Source organism: Astyanax mexicanus, chromosome 1, assembly GCF_023375975.1.
Source record: "Astyanax mexicanus isolate ESR-SI-001 chromosome 1, AstMex3_surface, whole genome shotgun sequence".
In the NCBI taxonomy this organism is placed as follows: domain Eukaryota; kingdom Metazoa; phylum Chordata; class Actinopteri; order Characiformes; family Acestrorhamphidae; genus Astyanax; species Astyanax mexicanus.
In genome coordinates this window covers 109521287-109537643 of record NC_064408.1, presented here as the reverse complement: position 1 = coordinate 109537643, position 16357 = coordinate 109521287, and the positions used below count along the sequence as shown (strand labels likewise).

The window sequence follows — 16357 nt, the reverse complement described above, 5'->3', positions numbered from 1 at the left end:
TGTTTGCTAACTAACTGTGCCTCCACTGCAGCTCACAAACATGAGCAATGAGCTAAATTTCTCTTAAAGAAGTGTTGGCACAAGATTGTGGGCCTATGAGCAAGAGCCATAGGTTTCCCAGCTTTCTGAGTGTAACAGCTTAGCCTGGATTTGATCTCAATGATTAACTCTTCAAACTGTTTGTGTTATCTGTGTGGGAAGGCTAACACCTCTTTACAGTCAAAAAACAACTAAACAACAAATACATTACAGGAGTATCAAACCTGTGTGTCAGTTTCTAGAACACATTATATCTATAAAATAGAACCTACTACAGAGTTAGGTTAAAAAGACTAAATTAAACTATGAACACTAAATATATTTATACAGCTCTGGAAAAAATAAGAGAGCACTTAAAAATGATTTATATATATATATATATATATATATATATATATATATATATATATATATATATATATATATATATATATATATATATATATATATATATATATATATATTTCACCAAATTGAAAACCTCTGGAATATAATCAAGAGGAAGATGGATGATCACAAGCCATCAAACCAAGCTGAACTGCTTGATTTTTTTACTCAAACATATACCTATAAATGGCAAAATCAGAGAGAGTGATTAAGAAACGGAGGTGGTCTCTTCATTTTTTCCAGAGCTGTATTTGTAAAAAATATGCACAAATTCAGAATATCAAACAGGGCCAAACATATTTTTGCACTGCACTATAATATGCACTTAAATAACTATATGAGTGCAATACAGAAGTATTGACTCTTATTTACCTGTAAGTATAGAACACATCTTCACTCTCCGTCACATAACTCATCTCGTTGGTTAGATTGTCCACCGAGGATGGTTGCGGTGAACGAAAATCATGTCTCATACGAGGACTCCGCCTAAAGCCCAAACAAAGACCCAACTAAATCATTCGAACTTTAAAACTTTACATTCTAGGTTATAATATTATAACATATTACAGATCATAAAACAATGTTCAGATTAAACTATGTACAGTATAAACAGGAGCAACATTACATGTACATACTATAACCAATTTATTGAAAATATGCATAGATTAGTAGAGTAGTACCAGTTAGGGGTGCTGGGTGGGGATCTTGAGGGGAGGCTCTTGGTTTCCAGATGTTCAGTGGAGACGGCTTTAATTACAGGGTTCCACATCACATCACCGATTATTTTCCGATACAGGGGGACAGACCTTAAAAACACACAAAGACAAACACATGAACACACACGTCAGTGTATGTGTCAGCGGAACATAGAGAAATGTGGAATTGACTTTAGATTTAACAGTCTGTCTGGTATGTTTGTGTTGTACCTAGTTTTTGAGACCGCTTGAGCACTTTTTCTGTTGTAAAAGGTGTGATGATCCACACAGGATCTCCAAAGGTTCTTACAAGCGCGAGAGTTGGGCATGGAGACAGATACCACTTGCTGTCCAACTTCCCCCTTCGTAACATCAAACACAGATTAACAAGTCATCCTATATGTAGATTATTACTTTCAGGCATGGTACTATGTCTTTTTGCCAACTGCCATAGAAACCTACATGTTTCCGCCGAAGGTGTATAAAGAATCTTTTCCTTTTGAAAGAAATCTTAATGACATTGATCCTGAAAGTACAAAAACCCACAGTCTGTTAGTAGTTTGACATTATATTATTTTTTATTTTTATTTTTGTACAATAATTAAAGACACATTTAATAGCACACAACATGTATCATTACATTTTCTACATGCAGACAAAATACAGGGTCATCTAAAAAAAACAGAATATCATTGAAAAGTTACTTTATTTCAGTAATTTAGTATAAAATGTGAAACTGATGTATACAGATGAATTACACACAGAGCGATCTATTTTAAGCAAGAGGAAAGCATGAAGTGCTGTAAGATTTTTTTAGGAAAACACTGCACTGACTTTAGACCTGATAAAACACAGTGGATCAACACCAGCAGATGACAAACCATCACTGATCATCAGTAAATTTTACATTTCATTTGGAAATCAAGGAATCAGAGTCTGGAGGAAGAGTGGAGAGACACACAGTCCAAACTGCTTGAGGTCTAGTGTGAAGCCATAATCATCAACAATAAAATAAATAAATGCTTAAAATAGATCACTCTGTGTATGATGTATTGTGTAATACATCTATATAATATATGAGTTTCACATTTTGAACTGAATTACTGAAATAAAGTTGTTTGAGGTGCCTATATAATAGCAGTAGTCTTTATACACTACTTAAAAAAAACTTTCCCATACTTACTAGTTATTTGTACTGACAATTGGCTAGTACCAGGTTTCAGTTAATCAGGATTAATTTTTGTAATGCAATGTGGAGTTAAGTCAGTGTTCTTTAAGCACTAATACTATCCATTACATGCTGCATTACTTAATAAAACTTAAAAGCCTATTAAACATTAGTAAGCCTTCTTTATTTTTTCCAATAAAAGTTTCATAATATGAATATCATAATATAAATTCTTAGATGCAAATGGCACCAAATCCAGCCTTGGACATCTGGGCGGATTAGAGGCTAAATATTCTAGCCATTTGGATCCAAGTACTAGAGAACATTTGACAAGCTGTCAATTTTTATACTGCTACATTACAAAAACTGGACAATTCAATGATCACATGTTCACATTATGTTAATGCATTTAATAAGTGAAAACAAGCTTAATGAAAACTTTAAAAAGATCACTGATACAACGACTCAATCTACAGTAAAGTTTTGATGTTTCTTTATTATGCTCATTTTGAAATCACCGCCAATGTGTCCCTCTTCAACTATAAGAAAGCTATAAAACACTGACGAGTGGTCAGAGAAAAGCCGAAATGATTACACAATAACTCACCAGGGGAAGAAACTGGAGCAAACCAAATTGCAAAACATGGCCACACCTCCAGACGCAATTCCAACCCACAGAGAAGGGTTATTAGCATCCTGAGGAGAGCAAGTCATTAAAAGGAAATTAGAAAAATGATTAGTCGTGTGTACAACTCACCACTCTGTGAACATATGCTACACAGTGATAAGGGCGGGCACTAGAACACAGAAAGGATTACGGTTCTTCACTCTGCTGGTACTTGGACTAAAACTCTGAAATGGAAAAGCACAGAAAGTGCTGATAAAGCAGTGTGGAGGTGTTACCCGTGCACTGTGGAGCTCCACTCCATACAGGTCTAACGTTCTCGCTGTGTTCAGATAACACAGCTCTGCCTCACTCTGAGAGAGACCTCTGAAACACACACACAGGAACACAGTTAGGCAGCCTCGCTCGCTCTTTCTCTCTTGTACACACGTACTAGTGCTTTTCACAGAAAACGTTGGCCACAGGCATAATACCATATATTACCATATATTTGATATTTGGCTACACACTTCTGTGACATTATCAGTTTAGTCAGTTACAGAACCAAAATAGCTTCCTTTATTTTGTTTAAGCAGAAGGTTTGTGTTTGCCAAATAAGAATTTGGATTTGCTGGGCAGTCCCAGTTCCCTATTATGTCTGTTAAACTTATCACACATAAAAATAAAATTCCAAATGGTTCTTTAAGTAATGCCATAAAAGAAAAACTTTTGACTGCACAAGAAACCAAGGACTATAGTATGAAGGCTGTACTGGCTAATTTTCATATGAACAGGCAGGCACTGAGCTTCAGCTGAGGTTAGATAAGGTCATTTATCACAACGACTAGCAGAAATGGTCTGCATAGCGCTGGGTCATCAGGCCAGTGAGTATTTAAGATAGGTAAAGTGATCCAGGCTATTGTCTGCTAACATAGGCACATGCTCATACTACAACACACTAATGTGAAATGCTATCAGTCACAGTTTTAAAGAAAATGGCCTCGGCAGCAACCAGCATTGCAGAATTATTTGACAGAAATTTTTTGAACAGATCTTGTGCTTGTTCGTGTACGTTAACCTGGCAACCTGTTAACCTGTGTAAGCTTTTCATCTCCAGTGTTTTAAAACTAGACTTTTGTAGAAATTTTACACAATTTTTGCTGTAATTTAGTACATATTGTTTCTTTAAAGAATCTTCTATTTGGTCTGGGCGAACATGTGAGCTCCACCACTTTACACCGCTTTACACACTTGACTTGCAGTGCTGTGTGCACCTGTTTTTAATAAACATTTTTCTTAAATAATAGGTCTTCTTCAGTGTTGCAATGTTAATTAACATAATTCTGAACAGAACATTTTTTTAAAAAGCTCAGTTTTAACTCTGTTCGGGTTAATAATGACAGTCTACTCGAGCAGGTTGTTCATGGGCTCTGTCCAGGTCGGGCTGGATTTTTTGGGCTCGATCTAAGCTGTACACTCTATCCCTATAACAAACCTTTTTGTTTGAAGAAACAAAACGTGGTTTTGCATTAATTTGAACACAAACGGTGCTTCATTGTAATTTTTGGCAGAAACATTTTGGTTGCTGAATATTCTATGTATTTTTTAACACTAGTTTTGCGCTACCTCAACATATTACCCCTGAGCATAATAAATTCTGCACAAATATGCATCTTAATCACACCTCTGCCTTCATTCACATAGTTGTATTTATTGCATTGTATCCACTGTTTATTGCACTATTGTCTTAGACCTTTTTTTTTTTTTTGCCCTTGCACTACTGTCCCACATTCATATCTATTATAGCAAGAGAGAGATAGCCTAACAGTAATTTATTGTCTTATACAACCCTGTATCAGTGTAATAACAATACAGTTGACCTGAATTAAATTGAATACTGGACGGGTCTCACTTGTTTACTACACTCTTAAACCATAACGTACATGCTAACCTTAATATTGTGGGTTTGGAAGGCTAGTACACAAAATATTAACATGCATACAGTCATGGCACTCCTGATGTTTCTCCCAGAAAATTATTGCAATTTTACATGTTTATTATGTACAGGTTTTCTTCTTTGTGTGAACAGAACAACACAAGAAAAGCAGAGAAAAAAAAGGCAAAATTGACATAATTTCACAATTTCTCAAATCTCCAAAAACGGGCAGGGCACTGAGTGCATCATACTCCGATTCTTGTTTCCAAGCAGCAGTAACAGATTCATCTGTTGCACTCATATTACTACTCATTCTAATGACGTATGATCATGTTGTGACTCATACACTGAGTAGATAGTACGTCACTGTGTGCGTGTGTAAGTATGTTTCTGTGTACTCACTTGTGTTGAGGATGCAGTGACTCCACTTTGAAAAGGAAGTCTTTGTCCTGATCAGGAATAAAATGGATCTTGTCCACATATCCAGCAGGGGTCTCGGGAACGTAGTCTCCAAACTCAGCTGTCAGTCAAAACAGAAAAGGTGATGGTCATGAATTATGTGTTTAAACTATGCATGGGGTCAAACGCTTAAAACATTATGACTATCATAATCCACTAGGACGATCTTAGCTTCCCTGCTTCAGTCAAAACTGGTGGCTCCAGTGCAATATAGCAGCCAATATTATTAATCAGAATACATGGGGGGACTCCCACTCTCTAAAATGACCTGGAAACCTTTAAAAACTTCACAGTAAATTTAGCTTTTAAAAAAAGCCACAAACAGAAAAAGTCTTAAAACAGTAAAATAGATTTTTTAAACAAGCACAGTCTACAAAGAAAGACATTCTAATAGATTTTGGTCAGTTTATTTCCCTGTGGGCAGTGCTACAATCACTATTACAAACTGTACAGCAGGCAAGACTTTCACTGTTTTTTACTTTTACCAGACATGGATTTACTTTAGAGGAGTCGGAGGTGAAATTAGTTTTGATTGGCGCCATAATGCTCCTTCTCTGAACGCATCCCGTCCAGGAGGGGTAAAAAAAAAAAAGTCTGCCTACATTAAAAACTGATTGGCTGACTCACAGACTCTTTGCAGAGAACAGTCCAAATTTGACTGTTGACAAATTTGACTGTTTTGCATGCGCTTCAGGAATATGCACACGAGAGGAGCACCTTTCTCTCCTTCTCCCTTTCTATCCCACACACGATTGGGTAAATAAATCTGTGTCGCCTGCATGCACATGCTAGATTCTAGCAGATTTTATCTGACCTGTGGGCATCAGGGAGCCTGTTATTGATATGCGGTAGACTCCCGCAACTTCCTGGAGACTTGGGAAGTCTGCATGTGTCCTGAGTGATCCAATTCACACCTGGCATTTTAAATGTGTCTCCCCTAAACACTTGTGATTGGATTTTTCACATCATTTTCACTGTAGGGTGGGCCGGTTAGAAAGATTTCTTTGCAGCCCAAATCAATATTAGTATAATCAAGTACTATTATTGATTTTTTTTTAGCTTGTAATTGCAATGTCCTTGTACAGATGTTGTTGTCTTAAGGTTATGTAATGTATTTATGTTTTGGAAGTGACACAGTTGACACAATGCAGGTTTTACCCAATTCACACCTGTATTTTGTGCTGGTCACTTATGATCGGATCACCTAGGATGCATGTTAATGCTAGGTGTGAACCAAGTCTTGGATTCAGAGCTTTAAGAATCTGGCCCTAGAAATAGGTCACCATTTCATACTTTAATCAAACATTTTATTTAAGTAAAGCATCATACTTACACTGAACAGCATACGAGGCCAGGACCACACCTGAGCTTAAAGGACACTTTAACCTGCATGTGAAAGACATTATAATTAAAAGCAAAATAACACAGACAAACCAAGTCTACCAAAAATCACTTCAGTAATAACACAAACCGCTAACCAAGCAGACAAGCACAGTAAGAGATACAACCCACATACAGAACATATATACGGCTTGGCAGTACTGTATGAATGGTGGATGGCTAATACATAATCAAATAGTTGCTTTAGTAGAATGTTTTTAAACACCTGCAAACAACATGAACATGAAAATCGGTTATGCATACACTCAGTCAGACGTGCCTGCTCGCACAGAGAGAGCTGGCTTAATTAGATCAAGTAGAATGAGTCAGATTATTTGCGCTTTATAGGATGAGTCAGATTAATTGAGATGACAGCAGGATTACACTCGTAGCTCTTACCTGCCTTCGCGGATGTCTTTCTTAATTTGCAAAAAATAAAAGTGCCTGCAGAGTAAAGACAGGGCTTAAGTTACCAAAGACCTCAACAAACACACACAAACATATAAGGGGTACATATAATGGGGGTATTTTGAGAGGTGTTTCTATTACTTTATCAGTAAGAGTGAATATAAAAAGTATGTCAGTGCTTGACTACACATGTACACTGATGTGCCAAAGGTCATTAGATAACAATATGTAAATTGTGTATGTGAAGTCAGGTGTTATATGATGCAAACACAATAATAACATAATAATAAACCAGGAAACAAACACATCTTGCTTGCTTGTTGACATTTGTCTATACTTCCCGTGTATTTCTTTAAACATGTCATGTGTAGTCCAAATTGTCTAGACCAAAACTAGACTGTCCAACTACATATGGATACTTTTTTTGTGGATTGTCTGTCTATTTGTTTGATTAAAAGGTCCATTGTGTAGTATTTTGTTACAGTATTAGGATTAGTGGGTGACATAATTTAACATTTAGATCATTCCCTGCACAACAGTATGTCAATATAATTATGGCATGGTTTAAGTTAAGGGATGTAAGAAAATGTCTATAACTTATATTACAGCATTGCAATACTATTTTAGCAGTATGGAGCAGCTCAGATCAACATATTTTTTTTACACTATATTGCGCACTTAAAATCCTTTAATTTTCCCAACAATCGTAAGTGAAGTAGCATTAGCATTAGCCGCTAACAGCACTTTTCCTGTTCAGAGGTGAGTATTATCGGCATGTAGCCTGCTGCTAACCCGGCTAGCACTGCTGGAGCAGCATTAGCATTACCTGCTAACCATGCTAGCTTTTTCACCATTACGAAGGGAACTATATCGGACTGTAGTCTTCGCATTTACCGTGTTAACACAAGCTACATGGGGCATACGGCACATTAATATCACCCTGGCTAACAGGAGCACTCAGGGTTCCTCCGTGTAGTGCTGTCGCTTGCGGTTAGCCGCTAATGCTCTAGCCTTAGTGCTGGAGAAATTTGATAATCTAAGCTTACTGTTAATAAACAAAAACACTTTACTCACCCAAATAAACAGTTTTCATGAGAGAAATCTGTGTAGATTAACATTCAGTGCTCGTTTGACTTCAAAAGAAAGTCTTTTTTTATTACAGTTTTGTTTAGTTAACTTAGCTTTACTTAGCGTGTCTTTACTTAGTGTCTCTTACAATGCGCCTTATAATGCAGTGTGCCTTATAGTGCCAAAAATATGGTACATAGATAATAAAAAAATAAAACATTGTGATGTTTCCATGTAATGCAATTCCAACAGTGGGATTTCATGACCTAGTATTTCACTGCTACCTAGTGGTTAGGGATTAAACACAACACAAAATGAGTCTCTCTCTACATATAAACTATCAATCAATAATGTGATTGAGATTCAATACAGCATGTCAAACATAATATTGCATTATTTCAATTTAACAATATTTAATAAGATATTTACTTACAACCCAATCACTTAAACCATGCAATAATCATGTTAAGTTGTCCACAACTGGTTATTACATCTTTAACCTAACACATTAACACACCTGGTCTGCTCATGCTGAAGAGAGTTTGGGTCAGAGATGAAGAAGCGGACTCTGAATATTAAATAGAATGGATCGGTACCTGTTAAAACAGAACGAGAGATTAAAAAAAATAAAAAACAGTAAATAGAATAATTAAACTGTCAGAACAGCTGTAACTACCGGTAATTACAACTGTAACTAACAAGCCATATAACATATAAATACACAGAGTGATCGGAGTGATTCATCAGACCCATGAAGGAATATGCTGTACAGTACAACAGCAGCAAATTAAACTGATTAGGAAAAGAAAAACAAGCCGGCTGTGAACAACACAGGCAAATATCGCCCTCACAGAATGCTCATCACGTTGGATGACTCAGGCCAATTCTGTGATTAAATTGGTCTCATGAGGACAGACAGCAGGGGTTGTCTTGATGTGCTTTTAAGGGGCAGAAAATTGCTCACCATTACATGAATACAAATACCAACACACCGTTTCAGCATGACGGCATGTTCAGCTGCCTTCAGGAAATGAAACAAGCAACCTCTTGCAATGACTTCCACCTTTAAATTCTGAATTAAATCTGTTCCTTTGTCTGTGGGATGCTGAGTGTCTGTCTCGCCAGGTAACACCCATCCTGCCTCTTCTGTTACTGTCAGAGACAGACAGACACTTTCAATGTTATATAAAAGAGGTGCTGAACAAGGTACCTGGAATGTTTTATGGTCTTGCACAGGCAGGCTCACATTCCTTCTGGATGTGTGTTTCTGTTATGCCCACTGCATATCCGCTTTTACTGAGTGTAGTGTGTAGTGTGTTTTGGTCAGCTGGTGGTCGGAGCTATTGACCTGTAAAGCTGCGTTTCATCATTTGCACTGCCAAATAGGTTCTCACACATTTTCATTTGTGTTTTTGTATGTATATATGTATTTAATTTGTGTAAACCTATAAATAGTTTGAGTCACAGTTATAACAATCATGCCCTGAGGAATTGGGACTAAACTTAATTGTGGGGAAAGCAGGTGTAGACATAATGTTCTGCATGTGCTTTAGAGGTGTGGCCTCAGCACTGGAAAATGTGTTAACATGTTGGTTAATTGGTACTAGGGTTAGTTTATATACATTAAAACAAGATTTGGACAAAATTATTGGAACACCTGCTTACTTACAGTTTATTGTAAAATCAAGGGCTTTAAAGAAATATTTTACGCTGCATTTGTTGTAGTTAGCTGCTGTTCAGAGCAGGCTTTCTACAAGATTTTGGAACAATATGGTGAAGACATCCTCAACTCTATAACAGTCTTGTTATTTATTATTATTTTGTTTTAGATTTATATTTGACTAAACAACTTAACATTAGTACTACTCACTGTTAATTTGGTATATTATATAAATAAATTCTTAGTATTAGTAATAACATACTTGGTGTCAGAAAGATTTAACCCCTTTTCCAAGTGTTATGTTAATTGTAAATATTAAATTACTTATATTATTCTACACATTACACTCACTATAATATTGAATTCTGTTTGTATCTCACCTTTAAGCTGCTTTTTGAAAGGTTTGTTGGGGTCCAGCCACCTCTGCAACAAAAGACATTTAAATGTGACCACAATTCACTGCACTGTAAATTTAAGCCCTATCGGGATATTTCTCAGGGGGTCCTGGGGTAATTTTCTCTTTTATGGGGGGGTCCGTTGTGATTTTATTCCCGTCCGGAACGACCATGTATGTTTTTTTGTCAAACATCCTCTGAGAAAATGAAAGGCTGAATTATCTACTGTTTTTCGCTAAACTCTGTGGTTCTCCGGTAATTTTAGTCCTGTCTGGACCCACATCTCTGAGTTTTGTCCCCTCATGTTTAATAAAATAGCTTTTGTCCACTGCCATGCATCGTAATTACACTTTGGGCACGTGTTTCCACGGAGCGAGTGGACATAACCGCGATGTCACGTGAATTGCACGTGAATTGCACGTTTTTAAATTGCAGTCCAGATGCAAGTTTTATCACAAAGTAGAAGTGTGAAATATTTTTCCACAGATACCCCCTGAGAAACAAATCAGAAAATTTAAGATCTCTATTTTTACAGAACCTACAGACACATGCATACTCACTGGTGAACTAGAAGAATCCTCACTGATCTGCAGACTAAAGTAGTGCTTTTCTACTATACCCAAATGCTCACAAGCCTGGTCAAACAGCAGATGCCCAGCATCATTTTTCTGTATAGAGAAGGAAATAAAAGTTTCTAAAAAATGTCAAATTTGGTCGCCATACTAAAACACAGGGCTTACTATGGCTAGATCAGCTTTAACAGTCTTCACTTTCAATATTCAATATAATAACAGCACAGAATTACACACATACTTACATACACACACTCATTTGAATAGACACTACTGCAAGCAGACATGAAGTACAGGAAAGAAACATGTATAAAGCACATTTAAACTCGAAACAACAACATATCTTATTTTATATGGGAGTTCTGGAACATTTTGTATCTTGTTCAGAGCTGATATGGCTGAGGGTACAAAGCTTTTTGTGAAGCAGGTTTTTTATACTTTCATGTTCTGAATCTCCTGCCTGATGGAAGTAGAGTGAAGAAAGAATAGAGTGCGTGATCAGGGTCCTGTACTATTGTAATGGTCCTTCTTAAGATGGCCTATGTGATGTTTGAGGCAATTTGTGTAAATAGGACTGGGCGATTTTGGCAAAAATCGGTGTGATATCTTTATTACAATTTCATTCCAACTCATGTACCACATGTGATACGAATGACAGTAAAGTATTCCTAAATCCATATCTTGATATATTTCTTAATTTTGTCTGATATGATACAATTCAAATATCGGTATGAACACTATAAAAGCCACCAAACTTGGTGTATGTAATATACTAAGAGAGCAGGGTGTATACACAGTATTTTTCATAGACGAAATGCTTCAGTAGTGGCAGATTCTTCTATTCTGCTGTGATTCTTTTATTTTTGCTGCATATAATCCAATTCAACGAGATTACACAGATTTACACTCTCTGTAATGAAATGCACAGCTGGTGTTCTTGATGATAAATCAACATGTTTATTGACGATACGATAATTAAATTAATCAAGATACGATAAAATATCGAAATATTGTCCAGCTTTTAGAACAAAAAAAGGTTAAATAATGTAAAGTTAGAAGTAACAGACATGATACACTCATGATACCCCCCAATGCTAATGCCTTTTCTCCCTCTCGTCCAAGTACTGTCCTGACACACTTCATTGCTCTCTCTCTTTAATAAGCACTTGCATACTGTGCATGCATAACACAACTTTATAGAAAAACTTCCTAACCCCCAAACTCTCTGGACAGACACTTTTACATATAACTACATTACTGTTATAAATAGCATCAGTGTCACAGACCCTAAAATAGAGTCTGGAAGACTCAACAAGATATGCTAAATCATTTCTATAGAAATTGCAAAACAACAAAATGAACAGCTGCCAGAATCATATTATATCCCTCCTTTATTAGTGGAGAGCACTCAAGAATGGCAGCCGTGGTTGTACTCACGCCGACACTGAAGGAGTGCATTGTGACGTCTGGGAAAAGCACCACACACGTTATGCTGGAGCGCTGCATGTGTGTGTGCTTGGAGAGATCCGGCAGACCCAGAGAGCTGATTTTGTTTCCAAGCGCACACCATGGGGACGTCATTTTCCGTGCTCAAAACACAGACCTGCCAGGACAGGGAACAGAACAGGTTTGACGTTTACAACACACACATAATGACATGCCACACATATCTGCTCCACCACCTGCAGCACAGAACTTGAGGGGGAAGACCTTTGTTTACAGGAATAAATACGATACAGGTTTCATTATCAAATCTACCACAGCTTTAATTATTTTATTATAAATAAACCAAATAAACATATAAATATAAATTGTTTTATATTTATTTAAGCTGGACATAGAACAATTTTTAAGTATGAAAAAAAAAACAGGAAAATGAAAATTGAAATTGAATACTAATATGGTCATGCATTGCTGTGTAGAATTACATTGCTTGTCATCTAACTACAATCAGCAAAAATAATATTAATGAGATCAAAAGTACTGGATGGATCGTTCCAGAGAACACACTTCCACTGCATTATTATTATTTTGGCAATACTTTTGTCTTTGTGCACATTTATTCCAAATAAATTTCTAGCTGTAATCATTCCTAATTTCAGCTTGGACAAACAGTCCTTACACGGTTATAACCACACACTGAATTGCTGATTTCGATCCTTAAAAAGTGTCTTTTTATTATTAATAAACATTTAAAGTCTCAATTCCTATGCTTTTTTCCAGAACAGTGTTTTGCATATTCACTATAAACAAAAACAGCTTGACCACTCCAAGTGAGATCAAGCAGATAACAAAATAATGTATTTGGTCATTATTGACCAATCTAATGCAACTTATCCTAAACGTATTGTTGTCTTGCTTTTCAAATAAAAACAATTACAAACCTGTGTTTTATTATATTTATTGAGCACAATACAGTATTCCAACTACATATATTTTTAAGTGGTTGCACACACAATTACAAAACCCTGTTGATTTGCCAGCTGCCACATTTTCAATGCATCATTAGTCCTGAAAGAACAGTTAAACATTGCTGGTCTCACAACAAATAATGTAGTAAATCTCCTAAGCCAATGCAATATCCTGCAAATATCTTGGCCAATCTGTCCAAGTGTTCTGAGGAAGCGCTGGCATTCACACTGACTGAGAAAATTCTGTCAACATCACACATTCCAATCTTAAGCAATTTCAATCTTTAGCTCTGACTATGGGGGAAAAAGTGCACCCCTACATTTTTGGATATTTTAATTTAACTGGACTCAAATACATTATATTACAATACATTACATTTGGCAGATGCTTTTGTCCAGAGCAACTTACAGGGTAAAAAAACATTTTAGACAGGACCTAAAGAAGGCCAAATGTGAATAGTGGGATAAAGGAGGAAAGGAGGGGAATACAGATAACAATAATTTAAACAATACTTGATAATACTATATTCACACAGACAAAACTTACAAACAGACAGACAGACTACATACATTACACAGCAGTATACTGGATTTTAACATCCGCACTATGTAACATATTACATCCATATATATGATTTTTAACAATGTATATACCATAACTGGACCTTATAATGCCCAGATTAGTTGACAAAATTATTCCCAAAAATCTAACATATTGATTATGAGAAAGTTCAGTAATATTGATTACACAGTATCGTTGTTCTTTGGATCATATAGATGAATCATAGAGGTGTGCCAAAAAATCGATTCACATAAGAATCTTGATTCTCATTTACTACGATTCAGAATCGATTTAAAATGTCCCAAAATCGATTCTGAGGGGCGGGTTTTAGACTGATTTTGGGCTGGGTATTTTTGTTGGACCTGGCAACCCTGGGGATAGGGCTTGTCCCTTCAAACGGAGATCTTCCAGACACACACAGAGCGTAGGTGTTTGAGAATCACCGGTAAGATGGCAGAACAAGCACTATATTACCTTAGATTAACGTGTAGTTTCAATGTTTTATGGCAGAATGCTTCATAACAAGCATAAAAAAGATCGCTAGTAGTTAGTTTCAGTAACTGTTAGCTAGCTAACTAGCTAACTTTCCAGTTCCACCTTAAATAACGCTACAGGTGGCAGCGGGCTGCAGCATTTAAGGCGGAACGGAAAAATAACAATAAGCTAATCAGAGCTAATTTCAGCTCCTCATCACAGAGGAATTAAGGAATGGACAATATGAATTAATTTCTCCACCTCCTGCCCCCTTTCTGAAGAAATACAACGACCTTAAATTAACTAGTTAATCAGCAGCTGCTCCTGAACTTTAGCGCTCCACTGCTATCATCACATCAGCCCAGCAGCGTCACCTACACACCACCGCTAGTAGCCTGGTAATAAAGCAGTGTTATTTATTATTTATTTATTGTTCATTAACGTCATTGTGATATCCCAGTGATTTCTCTGTCACTGAGGACCCACATTCCTGCACATTTTATTGTTTTTGTAACACATTACTTGCTCCAGGACCAGTGTATATTATGGAGGGTTTTTTTTCAATAAGATTCATAAGCCAGAAGCAGAAATTTTTATAATTCAAATCGTTTTGAATCAAAAATCGATTTTGAATCGAATCGTGGCCCCCAAAATCGGAATCGAATCGAATCGTGAGATAGTAAACGATTCCCACCCCTAATGAATCATCATTTTATCTGGGTAAAAGAGAATTTCTACATAAATGTTACTAAAATAAACATTGATAATGTAATGATGATGTAATGATGTATATTTTTGCGATTTATGACTGGCTCTTATTGTAAACACATGCTGATAAGCTTGCTTGAACTTTAATTTATTTTTACAACCCTGTTGCATGTGTCCAATCTGTTCTTGAGTGTTTGAAATAATTGTGTTCAATGCTTCCAGACATTTTTGCAGCCAGTTTTGGGTATTTACTGAAGATCTCCCCTTTTAGTATTGAAAACAGTATCAAACACCAAAACCTTTCAAAGTGGGCTACACTTGGTACTGAATTTGCAGTTGATTAAGTGCCATAGAAGGGGAGCATGTGATTTTATTTATGTATACTTTTTTATGCAGAAAACAGTTAATTTAACCACTTCACTTTAGATTTAGTTTAGTGTTATATTATGACTATGATAGGAAGCCAAAATAATGCACTAGGAAGGTCTTCAGTTGATCAAAAAGTTGTATGTGTACCCTGTTTCCAAACACTTCAGAAATGATTCAAAGCAATTCATTGACAGAGTATAACACTGAAAAAACGTGGAGCAAGGTTTACCTAAAAATCACACCATATATTAAAATAAATGTTACAATTCTTAGTGAATTTACTTGAAAATTGTAACTTGCTCACAGTGGCCAGTCAGTCAACCTTAATAGAAAATACGAATACCTAAAGGAAGGTAGCCCTGGTGTGCCATTCTGCACACTCAAGGTGAGTAAGTGGTGGGGGACACACCCATTATACAAATTTGCGATGAAAAGGACGAATAGGGAAGAGGACTGTATTAAGATGGTGCTACATTATTTAAGTAAAATCTACTTCAGTTAGCATGTTACAAAGCAACTTGCAATATACTAAAGAGTTGCTAAATAAATTCAAGAATTGTGAATAACATTTACTTGAATATATGGTCTGTTAACTTAAAATGGAAAACCTGCTTCAAATTCTGGGTACATTTAGAAAGCTTTCACTTATTTCTGTTTTGTATATAAGGTGTACAGTGTTTAGTAACATATTTAGCCTTTGCTTTCCTGGAGTGTGTTTTACATGTAAATTTAGGTAACAGTGTGGATTTTACTCAAAATTCCCAATGCAGTTGCTGACTCAAATATTTTGTGTAAATATTACACAACATGTATTATATTGACTAACCCCATGACACATTTTTCCAGTGCAGTATATCAGATGTACATTTTCATTATTCTATTGAATGTTAATCATTTGTTGTCTGCAAATATGCAATAATGCAATACAGTTTTTTATGAATCCAATGGTAAAATACACAGCCACAGACAGTGTGTTTTGTCCATAACTCACACAAACATATCTACACTTCCTTTTCAGTCTTAACATGTCCCTACATCGTCTCTTCTCCATTCTTAAGTCCC

General features: G+C 36.1%; 1 protein-coding gene across 1 annotated transcript in view; it reads right to left on the bottom strand.

Moving 5' to 3' along the window:
• Positions 1–16357, bottom strand: part of ptpn3 (protein tyrosine phosphatase non-receptor type 3) — a 44788-nt gene that overhangs the window by 14328 nt on the left and 14103 nt on the right. The window contains exons 2-14 of the mRNA XM_007236514.4: positions 12209–12374; positions 10760–10867; positions 10185–10227; positions 8662–8740; positions 7068–7112; positions 6622–6674; positions 5232–5349; positions 3193–3280; positions 2897–2985; positions 1584–1647; positions 1353–1483; positions 1107–1232; positions 799–912 (exon numbers count right to left, since the gene is read on the bottom strand). Of these exons, the coding sequence (XP_007236576.1) occupies positions 799–912; positions 1107–1232; positions 1353–1483; positions 1584–1647; positions 2897–2985; positions 3193–3280; positions 5232–5349; positions 6622–6674; positions 7068–7112; positions 8662–8740; positions 10185–10227; positions 10760–10867; positions 12209–12352 (1202 nt within the window). The 5' untranslated portion in view covers positions 12353–12374. The remainder of the gene's footprint in view (positions 1–798; positions 913–1106; positions 1233–1352; positions 1484–1583; positions 1648–2896; positions 2986–3192; positions 3281–5231; positions 5350–6621; positions 6675–7067; positions 7113–8661; positions 8741–10184; positions 10228–10759; positions 10868–12208; positions 12375–16357) is intronic.